Genomic DNA, 13338 nt, shown 5'->3' with positions numbered 1-13338 from the left:
TCAAGGTTTCTTGCAGAGATATTGATCTTTCTGGTATTTCATTATCACAATCATTCTGAATCTATGACTTGTAATTTGTAATGAAAGAACCAATTTTTAATTATTTCAGATTTAGCCCCTAGCTTGTAAACTCCATTTCTGAAATCAGTAATTTTTCCCATAATATTTTTGGTATCTAAAGGACCATGATCTATTTTTGCTACATCAAGTAAAATACTTTTTCCAATATCTAACAGGGAAAGTTTCCTAGCAGTATTGTCAACCATCTTCTCTGCAGCCTGTTTAACTCTTTTATGTGCTTCTCTTTCAATTTGTATATTATGCTCACTTTTGCATATAAAATAGATAATCTTTGACCCATAACCTTCATTGCCTTCAGACAATCTGCAAATAGCATGAACAGGTTTAAAGCAGGAACTATACTAATGAGCTCTACTCATTTCATTCTGACACACTGGACAGGTTAGATCAGGTGATAAATTTTCATTATTTTCTGTGGTTATTGTGTTATAAAACATATTTTCACTAATCAAATTATCAGAACTGCACGATGTCTATTGTGAAATATCATATTGAATGTTTTTTACATATTTTACAACTTTTTGATCACTGGTGGCAAAGAATGCAATGAATTATGCAACAAATGATCTTGTCAACACAGACTATAAAAATTAATTTCCTTATGTAATAATCTTAATAGCTACTAAAACGACTTAGTCAACTTTCAAATTAAATAACTGTGGTTTAATAAGAGATTTCTTTATATCTTAGAATATTTTGCCCATTTTCCCATTTTATCACAAAATTGTCTAAAGATGACATGAATAGAGAAAGGTATTGCTCTTCTAGACCGAAACAAACAATGAAATAATTTTTGTAGCCCAAAAAGAAGGCAATGCGCTAAATGATTTTTTTACACCAAACTAAAACAAGAGTAACCCATTTTGGCAGTCAAATCTGGCAACATTCCTTAGCACTCAAGTGGAGAGAATTGGAAGTAAATATGACAATCTGGTGGTTTATCTAATGCCTCATTGTAAAGCAGCTAATCATTTGGCCAGTCGTATTATAAAAGATGAAATGTCATTCAATCCAGTGGGATTTGATTTAGCCTCTTTGTAAAGTGGCTGAACATTAGTTAGCTTTATTACAAAACTGCACCTTTAATCGCTAGATGCTTTGGAAAGTGGCTAATTTAACAACCCGGCTGCGACACATATAATAATTCTTGTACGAACACAATATTAGCTTAATGAAAAGATTTACAAATTTTAGATATAAGTAAAGATATCAGAATACTATATTATTAGTAATTTGTGTAAAGACATGAGAACCTATTCAAAATGCTTGATATGATTTTTAAATAACAAATAAACATAAAGATATTTTGAAAAATGTTCATTTAGTTCAACTTTAGCTAGCACTTAATTAAATTTTATCTTGTAATTAAAATTTTTAATCTTTGGAAAAAATTAACATGTTAATTATATTAGTTAATAATCATAATATTAACAGCTCCAATCACACTATTTATAAGCACTATTTCTGATCAGAATATTTTTATTACATATTAAATTTAAAAGTTTTTGATTAGAAATAGTATTATCTTTACATATATTCTTATTTCAAGTTGTTATAATCATTTTAATTAAGATAATTATGTTATTTTAAAATTATAATTAATTAATTTTTTATTTTAATTAATTAAATGCAATCAAAATTATTATTTATTTATGTTTAAAAATTAAACTTATGGTTTATTATTTAATTAAATATTCTTAATTAAAATTAAATTTTTCTTATTCTAGAGAGCCTATTTAAAATATGCAGAAAGCATATTAACAATTAGCAGATATATTTTGGATCAATTTAAAAATGTAGGTAAGAATACCATTTTTAAATGAAATATTACAATAGAAGAAATTTGTTAAAAATATTGTAAAATTTATTAGATTATACAATAATTTATAATTTTGTTAACAATACTTTGGAAATAATTATATAAAGTTGAATTAAAGCACTCATTAATCTAATAATTTTTTTAAAATATTGGAAGTTATAATTTGAAATAATATTCAAATATATATTGTATTCATTAAAAAGTGAATATTCATTATATATAATCCTGCTTTTTTATTTACAAATTAATTTTCCATACAATTAAGGAATCAAAATAATTTTTTTTGAAAGGTATACATTTCTAATTCAAATTCATATATGTCTATATTTCATAAAACTTATGTGTTAGTTCTTTCATTCAGGAACAAGAGGTCTCTTTCTTTTAGTTAGGATTATGCATTTTGGGCTTTTCCTCTCTTCAGTTCAATCTGTAAAAAATTCTTATTTATCATATTCAGTATAATGTCTGATAACATTCAAACTCTTTTCGTACTCTTAGAGTTTACAGTATAACTGCAGTATTATTTCAAATCAAATCAATTTTATTAGTCAAGGCTTCAGCCTGTTACAAAAGGAGTTGTGCAGCTTACAAGCAACACAATGAATAATACAAAAACAATTAAATATCAAAAAACTTTAAAACATAATTGTATAAATTGCAGACAAAACGATATGTTGCCCGCTGAAATATTTTATACATAGCTTCTACTGAATCACATTCATGTAGACTGATAAGATTGTATTTTTGCCTTAACTCAAGGCTTTTCTCACATTTACAAATCAGATGAAATTTGGAAAAGGACATATAACATCTTGGACATGAATTATTCTCGTATATGTACAATTTATTGTCAATCATTAGAGAATTGGAATTAAGTCGGAGTTGAATAAAAAGTCTCTTCATTTTAAATGGCAAATTCGAGAATATATAACTATTATTACTTGGAAATAATAATATCGAACTATAACTGTTTTGTGATATTCTTAAACGAGTGTCTTCTATGTCTCGCGAATGAGAGATATTAAGAACATTCCAAATAAGTTGTTGATATACTTCTTCTTCAAAATCCGACGGGAAAATAAATGGTTCAATCGAACAGCCAAAACCGTTTATCACTTTAGAGATTAGAGAAACCCAGTTATTTTTAGATGGTTTCTGTATAGAGTTCTTATATAATTGATACAAAAGATTGAATGTAATGCCACCACTGTCTCTTAGCTTAATTATCAACTTTAAACATCTTTTCATGATGAGCGCCATAGGACTAAATCTACTTGTCTCCACTCTTAACACACTTCCCGGAGTTTTGTAATCCAACCAAAACAATCTACGTAGGAATTTATTCTGTATAACTTCCAGCTTCTGGACACTGGAGAGACACCATAAAGGAGATGCATAACTCACAGAGTTAAAAACCAAGGATTGAAATAGATTAAACTGGGTTTGGATCGAGCCCAAATGAGTCTTGGCGCAAAGCTTGATCACACCCTGGATTAATCGATTGGCTTTGACCATCATATCTTTGGTCTGTCTTTCAAACGAAAGCAAAGGTGAAAAAATTACTCCTAGAAATTTTGTTTCGCTGACCACCTTAATCTCTGTATTATCAATAAAGAAAGATATATTTTTCTTAGGAAGTCTTGATCCATTCCTGAATATCATTATGTGAGATTTCTTCGGATTAATGGTCAAATCCAATTGAGAAAAGTACATAGTTAATAGTCGTATTTTCCTTCTAAGAGCAACCGCCGTCGGTGCTAGAATAATAATATCATCGGCATACGAAATAGAGTGGATCACCGTACTACCTATCGTGAATCCATCGTCGTCATTATCGAAAATATCATTAATATCATAAATATAAAAGTTAAACAGATAGGGAGACCAAGGGTCTCCCTGTAATAGGCCTCGGTAAATCGAATGGGGACATCCCTGATCACCATTATATCTGCAGATCATCTTATAATGCCCAAACAATAGCCCGACTGATTTGACCATATTACTCTCCGCTCCACAATGTAACATTTTATTCTGCAACGCCCGAACATTCACTGAGTCATATGCCTTCTCAAGATCAACAAACAAGGCAAAAACTTTGTGTCTTTTTTTGAATAACTGGATCTGGATGGTGGCCAACAAAACAAACAAAGTAACCTGAGTACCACCACTTAAAATGAAGGCAAATTGGGTTGGATTTAGTAAGTTCTCATGTTCAGTCCATTCAATAAATCTAGACGCCAACATAGCAGTAAAAAGTTTGAGAAATGTCGAAAGTAAAGCTATCGGGCGATAGTTGCTGGATTGGCTCTATCTCCTTTCTTATATACCATTCGAAAAATCACATGATTCCACGACTCAGGAACAATACCCATTACATAGAATCTATTGTATTGCCTGATTATATAATTTAAAATTGTACTTGGTAGAAATTTTAATATTATATTAGGAACCCCGTCAAAACCCGGGGCCGATATAGTTTTTAGCTTCCGGACACATGAATGAAGTTTTTGTATAGTAAAGACCTCTTCCATTGGCAGAGACTTCATCTCTTTAAATTTTCCCATTCTAGTTATTGCCAATTTATCCCTATATCTAACCGAAAAATTATCGAAAAATTTATTCCATTCTTCTAACGATATATTAACAGATCCTTTCGAATGAGCAACAGGTCGTCGAAAACTATTGATCACTTCCCAAAATTTTTTAGAATCTTTCGTTCCTATTAAGTATTTGTTTAAATCAGCATAATATCTTCTTCGTTTTGCTCTAATCAAATTGGTATAGATTCTTTTATTATCGATGTATTTCTTCCAATCACTTTCCTTGTTAGATTTTCTAAACTGATTCAGGCTTCGCTGTTTTTTCTTCTTATGATAATAGCATTTATTGTCGTACCATCTTTGAATAAACCTGCGCGGCATACTTTTGAAGCAAAATTTAGCACGAAACGAATTTAACAGACAGATAAAATTTTCGTAATTAGCCAACGGACTTGACTCATCCTCTTGATTTAGCACTTCATGAAACCTCTCTGGAACTTCTCTTGTTATCCTTTGTAAATTAAATCTTAAGCATCTTGTTTTGTCAAATCTTAGTCGCTTCTGACCGTTAGGATATAAAGATTTTGTTTCCCTCAAGTGACTCATTAGGGTTAATTGAATTGGGAAATGATCAGACTGATCATTGTCGACCACAGACATTGATCGGCAAAAATAAAGCATATCTTCGCTAACTAGTATATAGTCAATGACAGATTTTCCACTATGGCTCAGGAACGTATATTCTCCCGGCACATCCCCAGCAATTCTTCCATTTAGTATGGTTAAATTATTATCCTGCGAAAATTCCAAGAAGCGTCCTCCCGCCGGGTTAATAGTTCTGTCTTTGGATTTCCTAACGTTATTAACAACCGGATTATCTCCTTGAAAAACTACATCCATCTTTTCGCCAATACGTGCATTAAAGTCTCCCCCCAAGATCCAAAAGTCTGTAATATTACTCCAACGATTAATCACTGTTTGCAATTCCTCAATATTATTATTATAATTTACAGTAGGATTAATATATACTAATATAATTCCCAATAAACTTGTTCTCCACAATTTATGAAGTTTGGAATTAAGATCAATTAAATTAAAAATGTACCAAGGTTTAACTTGTATATCCTTTAAGTTACCAAACGATCTCTTAATTAATAACAAAAGACCTCCTGCAGGTCTACCGAATCTTCGTTCCTTGAGTGCTGTACTATGGGTTACCCAGAAGTCCTCCTGTAAACCCAAGTTGTCCACAAAACTAGAACTGATCGACCAAGTCTCAGAAATACCAGCAACATCATTTGACATTAGGTAATGCTTTATAGATCGGTCACTAATCTTATTAACCATACCTTGAATATTCCAAAAAGTAATATAAGCATTCCCAGCATTGGCACATTGACCCACCCCCGGAGAAGTCAAAACCATTGAATTTAGGTTGGCATTTCGCCGAGTCATAGAATTATTAGTCCCTACGCCACTCAGTAAAAGGTTATTATTATTCGTCAATCCTAGCAGATTATCGCGAGACCCCTGATTCCTTATAAAAAACAGTCTAATTGGATGATTTCATTTAAATATATATCGTATGTGAACATTATGCCGTTCTTAATATAATAGTCATCTCTAACTATGATTTTATGGCCATTAGACCTCTCCTGGGCAATTCTTGCAATTAGTTTTTGCTTCCTGACCCTGGACCGTTTACATAAGTCAGCTGTCATTATTATATTTTCCTTATATCTCTTTAACAAGTTAGGCTTTGCCTTCCAGAATGCATGCAGGACTAAGTTTCTCTCATGTACAGAGGCAAGGGAGATTTTAACTATAGACTCGGTGTCGTTTCCAGAAATTCTGACCAAACCGGACAAACAAAATTCCTCGACACCTAATTCATTTCTAATAAAATGAGAAATCTCTGCAGACGGGTCTTCAGTTGTAAACGAGAAATTAAAGATAACAATATTACTCCTCGTTTTTTCATTTATTAACTTATCTAATTGAAATTCAATCTTACCTCTCAACAGACTGTCATAATTACCACCCTGTTCCAATTTTTCCACTTTATGAGACACAATATTCAATTCTTCCTTTAAGTCATCTTGTCTCTTCTTCAATATATATAATTCTTCCTTAATTGCACCCAAATCCACAGAGAGTTGAGAGAACTTCTTCTGAATTAGGTCATACACCGCTTTAATGGTGTATTGAGGCTCCTCACCAATATCCGCCTCCGCAACAGCTGACAAGGTAAAATAGTCCTGAATATTTGCATCTCTTACTCCTCCCGGATTCCGTTTCAAAGATGTTCCATCTAGTACAACAAGATTCTCATCAACAACATCAATTAAATTATGATTTTCAGTTTCATTAGAATCCCCCTTACAAGGTCTACCTCGACCTCTCTTTTGCATATCCACCTTCTCGATGTCCGGAGGAGATCTTGATAACGGACCAGGGTTGGGCTCAATCCCAGAAATTAATAGAAGACATCTAATTAATTTAAAACCCAGTATATCCATTTTAACCTGAATTATCCGGAAGCTTTTCACAATTTCAGAAAAGAAAAAACCCAATCACTGCAAAGACACCTCAAAGCTGAAACAAAAAGTCACCAACAGCCTCGATGCCAAGCCAACTCCCGTATTATTTCAGTAAAAAAAATATTTATTTTTATGTCTATTTTAAATAACTAAATTTTACATTTTTCCTCAATCTGATATTTTTAATCAAGACATTTTTTAATAAATAAATAATATTTTATTTAGCAATAATTTTATAATTCAATTCATATTGTAGCAAATTTGATTATTAAATAAATATAACTGTTATAAAAATAATGTAATTTTTGATTTAAACCAATTTGATTTAAATGAAAACTACATTATAAGAAGTTAAAAATTTAGTTATTAAATAAATAAATGAATGATGGAATATGATTCGTACTTTAGTTCTTATATATTAGTTTTTAAAGCCATAATATGTAATTTTGAATAAATGGATTGAAAAAATAAGTAAACGTACACTTTGTCCAATAGAAACTTAGTGATATAGATGTTTTAATCACTATGAAAAGATTAATCTGAAATGATCATATCATTAAGTCAATGTGTTTTTATTAAATTTAAGTTTATTAATTTTTTATTAATATTTTTATTAATTATATAATCTACATTCAATTAAATATATTTTATTAATAAAATGAATATTTTCAACATATTTATTTTATTAAATTAATATAGTTTATTTACAAATGGCTTACAAAATCTTATGTTTATATTATTTTTATATCTACATTAATCTAGAGTTGTCTAGAAGATCACTAAAATGTTTATTTTACTAAATATCTATGATTAAAGATATATTTTTATATGGAAACAGACATATTCAACTCCTTATAGTATTCTCTGACAGAGGGTTTTAAAAATTGCTTAAAAGTATGAAGAAGTTAGAATTTTATTAGTGGATTAATGCTTTTAGAAATGATTGGTTTTATTTTCAAATTTGACAGAGACAAAGAATAATTATAAAAAAGAACAAAAAGTTTAAATTTAAATGATGTGTTCTCATTAGTGCATTTAAATTAAATTAGAGTAAGTACAATAGATAAAAAATTGTCAGGACAAAAATTTTTTAAATTTACAAAATTTAAGAAAATTCTTGAACAGATAATACAAAAAATGTGTCTTCTCACTTGTCCTTTCATATGCACATGAGAAAAATAACAGTTCCACAGCAGAGTCAACCTTTCAAAAATTTAAGAAAATTCTTAAATTTTGTAAATTTAGTAAGTGTAGTACCTTAGTAAAAGTGACGCTAAAAGTATTGTTATAGGATTCATAAATATTTTATATTAATTACTTTCAGTAAAGAATCTTTTTATTATAAAAAAATCAATTTTTTTTTTTTGTTTCTGCAAATCAAATTCTCATTCCAGGATGGTTCATTCTGCACTAGAAGAAAAGATGATGATGATTCACACTCCTTAACAGTGTATATTGTATAATTTTTTTGAATAAACATTATACATAAAACATTTGAGCATTTTTTTGGCATGGAACACATTGTATTTCACATTAGTTTCTATGGGAAAAATTGTTTCGCTTAACGAGTATTTCGCATTACGAGTAAGACTCTGGAACGAATTATGCTCATTAAGCAAGGTTCCACTGTAATATTATTTTATCTTAGATGTACATGAAATACAATAAAGTATGAAATCTTCATTCAATGACTAAGTTTTACATTACTAATTATTTTGCTATGGAAAGTTGTGATATCAGAGATGTTCCATAATCGTTCCAACATCAAAAACCGTAATAAAAAATTTTTGAAAATAAAATTCATAATAATATATTATATAATAAAATGTATTTTAATGATTAAGAAAAACTCTATGAAATTTTAATGAAAATTTAAATATATGTTTTTTATTTTAGGTTTTCCACATGAATATAATTATAAACAAGAAATTGAAAAATTAATTACTTTAGGAAAAGAATGCTGGGATAGATTATATAAATTAATTTCTGATACAGGTATATGCTTTATTTATTTTTTTTTGAAGTTTATATTTTTTATTTACTGTAAAATGTTTTAATTAATTTGTAAATTTTATTTTGTATCTTCTGAAATTTTAAAATTCAGAAGATACTTAAAAATTTCATTAAAATGTTTCGTGTTCTGAAAACGATCATCTTTTTGTAATGTTTTAATTAATAGGAAAAAAAGAAATCAGCAAAAAGGAAACACGTATTAAACATGAAAGAAATTCTTTTTCCAAAAGTGAAAAAGTTTCTAAGAAAACAGAAGTAGGACATGAAAGTCAAAAAATTATCAGTAATGCATCAAATTCCTCTAATACTGTATTTTCTTCTTGTGATCATTTATCAATTCCAAATATTTCTGTTATGACGTGAGTTGATTTCAATTTGTTTTCATTTTTTCTTAAAATTAATTTTTACACTGTATTTAATTGATCATTTTAAATTAAAAATACAATTTTGTATACTTACAAGTTAGTAAAATGAACTGTAGATATATCATTGTAATATCTGTCTATTAAACTATTTTATTTTTGCAGTATGAGATTGTATTATAATCAATAGAAATCTAAGAGAACATAATTTATATACAAAACATTTTTAATTAAATAATATAATTAGATACTGTAAATTCAAAATGTTTTATAATTTGAAATAAATTTTTTCTGTTTAAATCAAATAGATCAAATCTGTATTTAAATTAAACAGTAAAATATTTTATTCTTTTGTCACAGAATCGTTTCAGTTACAAATCTGATAACTTTAATTTAGAATCATCATTTCAGATCAATTTTTAATTAGATTTTTAATTTTAAAAATTAACAAGGAAAAATGCAGATAATCATACGTTTTTGAAAGTTATTCATTTTTGTTAGATATAGAGCATATTGGTATCAAATAATAGCAGTAAATATATATATTTAATTAAGTTAAAAGATTTGTTTTTAAAATATTTTTGTAAATATTATATAAACACATGTTAATAAACAATGTATTGTTCTATTTACATTCTTACAATATTATTAGTTCTTATCATTAGTTATTTGTAACCTAAGCATTTTAATTAAAAAGTATTTATTAATTTAATAACATATACCATCAATTAATAAATGCTTCTAGTTCTTTAAATATTATTTTATTAATATTAACCAGTTTAATCAGTACACCTATCCCTCGTTTTACATGGTACTTTTTTTACACGTTTTCGCTTTTACACGGTTTAAAAAATAAATGTAGAAAATAAACTGGCTATGATCAAAAGGAACAATTTTTAACTCTAATCTACATCTATATTCCAATCCACCTTAATTATATGTTATAGTTGATATTTAGGATACTAGGTGACAGTTTTATTTCAATCCGTCAAATAGTAACCGATAAACCGATATAGGGTACTCCCCCATACGCACGAAGTTGCATTCATTGCACATAGTTTTAAACCAGAAAATTTTAATTTTTCATATTCATAAGTAACAAACGATTACATTATTTTTAATTACATTTTTTACATTACATTACACAATTACATTACATTTTTATGAATCTTTCAGATTTTATTTTTTGTTCCTTTGTACTTTGTATTTAATTAATAAAAGAATATATTTTTTTGCCTTTCAATATTTTTGTTTGATTTATGTACCTTTAAAAAATTGAAAAAAATTCATAATTAATAAACAACGAAATTATGCGTTTTTTGCATACTTTTCGATTTACACGGTTTTACATTCAAAAAGATACAAATTCGATTTACACGTTTTTCTCAGGAACCTATCTTCCGTGTAAATCGAGGGATAGGTGTATAATAAAGTTGTTATAACTCCTATTAATAGATTATAGTCACAATAGACTAATATTAAAAAAAAAGAAAACATGTCATCCTTTAGCATAAATATAAATAAAAATATTAGAGATATCATTGATTTCATGTTTTATAACTTAAATTTTCCAGATTTATTTTTAACTATTGATAAACAGTTTGATTATTGATTATTGCAATTCTATTGATAACCATCTGATTAGAAATGTAAACATGTAAAACTTTACTAAATATAAATTTATAATATGTGAGTATAGAACAATAATAAGTGGCTAATTTTAAGTTTTGCAGTTTTTTAATAATAGAGTATTTCTATTATATTTAACATATTCTATTTGGGATCATTAGCAGATACGTAAAATTCAAAACAATTGCGTAAAATAGAAAATTTTTGGTTTGTCCAATTTTTAAATCTTGTTTTTAAAAATTACGGTTTCACACTGAGGAGGGATTAATTTAAGTTACTTTGATAGTGGGACCCAAAGTAAGTGATAAGTTGCTGAAGAATTTAACAGGCTGTATCTAAACTGCTCTTTATGATTGATCAGAAGTCTAGATGCAGTGACTGCAGGTCTTTGTTATCAAAATAATATAAATTCAATTTTCCTTACTTAGTGCTATGGTTTACTTGTAAAAGAATAAACACAGATCATAACTTCTATGGTTCAGACTCATGGTGCACCCTATATATTAATTAGATCTAAAGATTTTAATTGCATTTTTTTTAGTATGTATCAAATTTAAATGTAATAAAGTATTTTTAAAATATTTAATATTTTAATTCTATTTCTTAATATTTATTTTTATCAGATGCCAGTCTACACCATTAGAAAAATGCAGACAGCTTAATATACAACTTAGACAGAAATATCAGCAAAGAATGATGAGAGTTGAAAATCCAATTGTTAAAGCAAATTTAGTAAGATATCTTATTTAATAATTAATTAAAGCCTAAAAGTCAAATTATTTGATTATGTTTGTATGAATATATGAACTTATACATGCCATATAATTCAGTGTGAGTATTGCTAATTAAGCTTTTGCTTGAGCTTGTAATTCAGTTTAATCTTGAGACCAACTGAATTACCAGCTCAAACAGACATATTTCTTATATAAAAACACCTCAGTTTTCCATTTTTAAAATTAAACTATGTATGTAATACATAATTGTATTATTCAACACATACAAATATATATTATATTTATGTAATTGTGCTTGTTTGTTCAGAGTTTTGAAAGATAATCTAACTGAATAGATTAGATTAAGATAGTTTCTTATAGACTGTATTGTGTTTGCTTTTGAAAGGTACTATTTATCATATGACAATGTTAACAAAAATAAAATAATAAAACTAAAGATTATAATATTGATGGTTTAAACAAATTTATTTAAATATTTTTTGCAATTATAAAATTATTATTATACAAAAAATTTTAAAAATAAATTACACATTATATTGTAACAATAATTTCACTTTGAATTTTTAGTGTTCCAAATTATTTTTTTAATCTTAACCTTTTGACAATAATCTTAGCATTATTTCAAAGCTATCAAAATTAAGACTAATTCATAAAAAGCCACTGTAAAAGTATTGTCTTTGATAGCTAGATAATTAATTAACAACCATACTACTGGTAATTATCCATTTTTCTATTGATCTATTTAACAACTTTTAAGTTTAAAAATAATCCAAAAACTCCACAATATATAAGGGAAAAAATACAGCAGAGAGTCAATTATCTGAAATAATCAGGGTGCAAAATTACTTGGATATTATTTTTCTAAAAGTAAAGTGGAAATAAGGTAGGTTGATACAGAAAATATTTATTGCACATGTACTGTATATGAGCTTCAAAATAAATAAATAAATAAATAAAATAAATTTTATCAAATGATGAGATCAACCAATTAATTGTATCGTGTACAATAATTTATACCCCTAAAGAAAATACTGTAGGTCTACGGTAAAATAAATTTCGTTTTCCCACAGTTCCCTAATTGCCGTTCTGATAAACCACTATCACTTTCTCTGATAACTTTAACATCATCTTCTAATGACAGCACTTTGCATTTCTTTCGTTTTTCAGACAATTTTGAACAAATTGAAATGAATTTCCTTTGTTGCTAGACTAATTCATTAATACCTGCACCTAATTTCAAGGGTGGGAGAGTGGGTTTCAACAAGAGTTTAGACTAATTCATTATATTAGGAGGGAAAAACATTGTTCAGATGGGTTAGAACAATAGTTTAGACCAGATATATTTGCAGAAGTGGTCGCTTATTACAGTTGTTATGTTGTTTCGGACCAAAAATCGATGCCCGCGGTCATGTTACACAGGTGGTCGTTTAATACAGGTAACTTATGTATTAACTATGTATAAACTATTTTGTGCCAGAAATTTTTGCCCGTTTTGACAGGTGCCTGTCGAATGCAAGTGGTTGCCTAGGCAGTTTTCACTGTACTTGTGAAATAACCCCCGCATAAAAACAGGTTTGACTGTACCTAATAATATGCATATAAAAATATTAAGTAATGTAA

At 27.8% G+C, this 13338-nt stretch overlaps 2 protein-coding genes across 2 annotated transcripts in view; both read left to right on the top strand.

The window, feature by feature from the left end:
* Positions 1-13338, top strand: part of csul (protein arginine N-methyltransferase 5) — a 324839-nt gene that overhangs the window by 120145 nt on the left and 191356 nt on the right. The gene's annotated exons all lie outside the window — the stretch shown is intronic.
* LOC136990322 (VPS9 domain-containing protein 1-like) overlaps positions 1-13338 on the top strand; it is a 43570-nt gene that overhangs the window by 12484 nt on the left and 17748 nt on the right. Inside the window, exons 3-6 of the mRNA XM_067288715.1 lie at positions 1809-1881; positions 8877-8975; positions 9160-9352; positions 11608-11716. Coding sequence (XP_067144816.1) covers positions 1809-1881; positions 8877-8975; positions 9160-9352; positions 11608-11716 — 474 coding nt within the window. The remainder of the gene's footprint in view (positions 1-1808; positions 1882-8876; positions 8976-9159; positions 9353-11607; positions 11717-13338) is intronic.

This window comes from Centruroides vittatus, unplaced genomic scaffold, assembly GCF_030686945.1.
Source record: "Centruroides vittatus isolate TY-2023 unplaced genomic scaffold, ASM3068694v2 scaffold_899, whole genome shotgun sequence".
Lineage (NCBI taxonomy): Eukaryota > Metazoa > Arthropoda > Arachnida > Scorpiones > Buthidae > Centruroides > Centruroides vittatus.
Note: the sequence above shows the minus strand (reverse complement) of the source record. Positions and strands in the feature narration are given on the sequence as shown.